At 36.5% G+C, this 3,585-nt stretch overlaps 1 protein-coding gene across 1 annotated transcript; it reads left to right on the forward strand.

Annotated features, from left to right (window-relative positions):
* The first annotated feature begins 2,587 nt into the window (after positions 1 to 2,587).
* Positions 2,588 to 3,154, forward strand: LOC131650988 (uncharacterized). The gene has a single exon (XM_058920682.1). The coding sequence runs from the start codon at positions 2,588 to 2,590 to the stop codon at positions 3,152 to 3,154; it is 567 nt and encodes a 188-aa protein (XP_058776665.1).
* Positions 3,155 to 3,585: the final 431 nt, after the last annotated feature.

Consider the following 3,585-nt stretch of genomic DNA (forward strand, 5'->3'; position numbering starts at 1 on the left):
GAGAAATATAATCGCTGTAATCACACGTTGACTGTATTTAAGTGGTTCCTATGGCACTAGAGGAGCCATAACACTTGAATCATCGTCCGACGACTTGTGCGGCGATAGGAGGCCCACGACCCGTGAATTGTCATTCAACGGCTGCGATCGCGCAATGTTTTTCTGTTCTTGCAATTTTAGTGGCGGTGAGGAAGCCACAACTAGAGTATCTGCGTCCAGAGGCTTTTCCATAGGTAGTAGATTGCCATCACCTGCTCGCTCCTTCATTTCCACTACATCGTGACTAATTCTTTTTACTTTTGTTCCTCCATCACTCAACCAAGATTCTATTTTCATCTTTTCAGCCATTGCACTGAAGGATCGAAAAACACAATAAGGGGGGTTGGATTGGGTTTTTAATAAAATAAAAACTTAATGACTCGTTTGGTTATCCTGGTTTGTTTGAACTCAAACTAATCCAGTCCACCCTGTTAAGGTGATTTTCCCTCTCTCTTACGAGGTCTTAATCCACTAATCAAACTTGATTACAAACTTTCACGATGACAACCGTCAACGTCTTCTCGAGATTCAAACCACAACCCAGTTTGCTCAAGGAACAAGAATAACGATAAAACATAATCTTATGTTTTTACAAAAGTGCTTCTAATAAGCTGTATCACAACCGTGATGTATACACTTAGTATTCAAATTACACAAGCAGTAAGAGAATTATGAATATCGTTCTTAGCCTTTTTCTTTCAGCGTGCGTGAGAGTTGTACAAATTCTTCAACAAATACTTGTTTATATAGGAGAGCATTTTGATCCGTTGGAAGACACGTTTTCTTGATCTAGAAACTTGATGAATTGCAAAATTAATTTTGTTTCCATAAGAGAAGACTTTGTCTCTTGAATATAATTTCCAGACGTTTAAGAAAAGATCTTACATTTAAATCTTATAACGGAACTGTTCATCAGAGTATTGTTCAGCGTTGGTGCATGAAGTGCTTATGTATCAGAGTTATTCAGAACTTGAGAATTATCTGGTTTGTCTTCAAAACTTCTTGTTCTTGTAGACTTCCTTCAGAATCTTTGGAACTTCTTGTTCTTATAAACTTCCTTCAAGGTTTAGATCTTCTTATTCTTGTAAACCTCTCTCAATGTAACCTTCTGATTCTGAGAGATCAATGTTCAGAGTATCTACTTCTTATAAGCTTCACTCAATGTAGCCTTCTGCTTCTGAGAAATCACTGTTACCTGCTTTAGAACTTCTGCAAAGTAAAACATAGGATTAAAGTGCATATTTGTTCTTATCTAAATTTACGTGTTTGTTATCATCAAAACTCTTTCGAAGATGTAGAACCAAACTATGTTCTAACATGCACCAATGATCTTTTCAGATCTAAATGCATACATATAGTGGTGTGTTTCTTCTTTACATATAGGTGACAATTCCTTGCGGTCTGTTTCTTTTCCACCCACAAAAGTTAATTCTATCACTTCTACCCTAGACTCCTTTCTTTTTTTTGTCTGAGATTGTGGTATCGTGTCTGAATATTTCTACATCGTTTTCTTCATCTGAGCCCCCAAACTTTCTCATCAAAGCTATGGAAAATGTTGTCTAGTTAGCATCAAAGTTATCTTGGCACCATGACTGAAACCACAACATAGGAACACCCTCCATTCTCATGAATGCCCATTGCACTTTATCAAAATAAGGGATTTCCTGCTCTTGAAAAAACTGTTCTGCTTTGATGATCCAACCAAAGGGGTCGTCACCCACAAATTCTGGCAGACCTTCATTCACAAACCAATTGTAAGATTCTTTCATCCTTAACACTGGCTCTTCGTCGATAATCTGGTAGGTCGGACCAATTTTTAGGAACCCAAAATTAAGATAGAAAATGAGATTATATTATTGACTGAAAAAGAAAAATATTACAAAAGATAACCCCTGTAATCCCAGATAAAAGCTTCTTTTCGAAGGAAGAAAAAATTCTCCCTTTGCCCATCCCTAAGGTTTTAGTGCAAAATGATACTCAATGCTTCCCACTATTTCCTTTACACACCTTATATAATCCTCTCACATGTAACTTCCCCCACTATCTCTAACCAACTCCCCACACTATCTAATAACTTCCCCCACTCATAATTTTCCCTATCCATTTGGGCCTTTCTCCTAATGGATCCCATCATAATTCAATTTCAATCTATCTCTTTTCCTTTTATAAGGCTCCCACGTGTGTTATCCAAGAGATAGTGAGGATTAAAGAATAGTGAGCTTTTTAATCTGTCTCTCTTGAGTAAGTATTCCAATGTTGTTTGGTCGGTATGTTATCATTGAGGTATGGGGATATCAAATCGAAAATGCTTGTTGGTAGTAGGCCGATTACCATTAAATCCGACTCTCTATGGTGGAGGGATTTGATTTTAGTAGGTGTTATGGAAAGGGAATATTTTATTTGGTTCTCAAACAACATTTATTGTAAAATTGGCAATGGGCATTCAATTGAATTTTGGAGAGAGGGATGGCTTGGAACATCTTCCCTAGGCATTATGTTTCCACTCATATTCACATGTGCATCAGATTTGAAGCTCAAAGTTGTAGACATGGAGGAGTGGATGGAGAATAAGTGGATTTGGAATGTGAAGTTGGTGGAGAGTAAGCATCTTCAGGAAGAAGAAGAGTCGAAACAGGATATCTTTCTTTCCATTTTGCATAACGTGCAACTAAAGCAGCAAGTGGACGATTCATTCGTTTGGTGGAGGAACAAGAACGTATTCTCGGTAAAAGGAAGCTATCAAACCATAGAAGAACTTTCTAATGTTGATGTACAGGTGAAGGAGAGTATTATTCTTCATATGGATCCGCGTTGGCTTACGAATGCTCCTAACAAAATTCTCATCTTTAGGTGGAGGCTATTGCTGAATCAATTGCCAACTAAATCACCCTTTGCTACTAGAGGGATCATCAATGGAAACCACAACACGATGTGTCCTCTTTGTTTTGGTGTTGAAGAAACTATCTCCAATATATATAAGTGGTTGGATATATTTATTCAACCTGAGTTGGATCTAGTAGTCAATAATTTGAACAACTTTAGAACTAACCTTAAAGATAGTGTGAAAAAGAATTTCCAGTTGGTAATTTGGCTCGCAGTTTGTTGGACAATTTAGTTAAGCAGGAACAAGATACTGTTTAAAAGGGGCTGCATAGGAGTGAAAGAGATGGTAGGCATGGCCAACATAATGTCTTGGGAGTGATTTGTTATTAGAGTTAAAGGGTTAGAAGATTTCACATAGGATGGATGGTGTAATAATCTAAGGGAATGTCTTTCGAAACATTGATTTTTTTATGGTTCTCTGGTTTAATCCTGTTACAATAGTCCATCATGTATTTTCTTATACTTGTAGGGTTGAGTACCATTAGTACTTTTTCTATCAATACAAGTTTTGCTTATAAAAGAATTGAGTTACTTAAATTAATTAAAGTTTTAAATTTTTTTAAAATTTCAATCATCTCATCCAAACACACTCTTAAAATATTAGTAGACATTTTCCAACAATTTCCAAAGGATTTTGAATTTATTAGTTCGAAATTACAAGGC

This window comes from Vicia villosa, linkage group LG2, assembly GCF_029867415.1.
Source record: "Vicia villosa cultivar HV-30 ecotype Madison, WI linkage group LG2, Vvil1.0, whole genome shotgun sequence".
In the NCBI taxonomy this organism is placed as follows: Eukaryota; Viridiplantae; Streptophyta; class Magnoliopsida; order Fabales; family Fabaceae; genus Vicia; species Vicia villosa.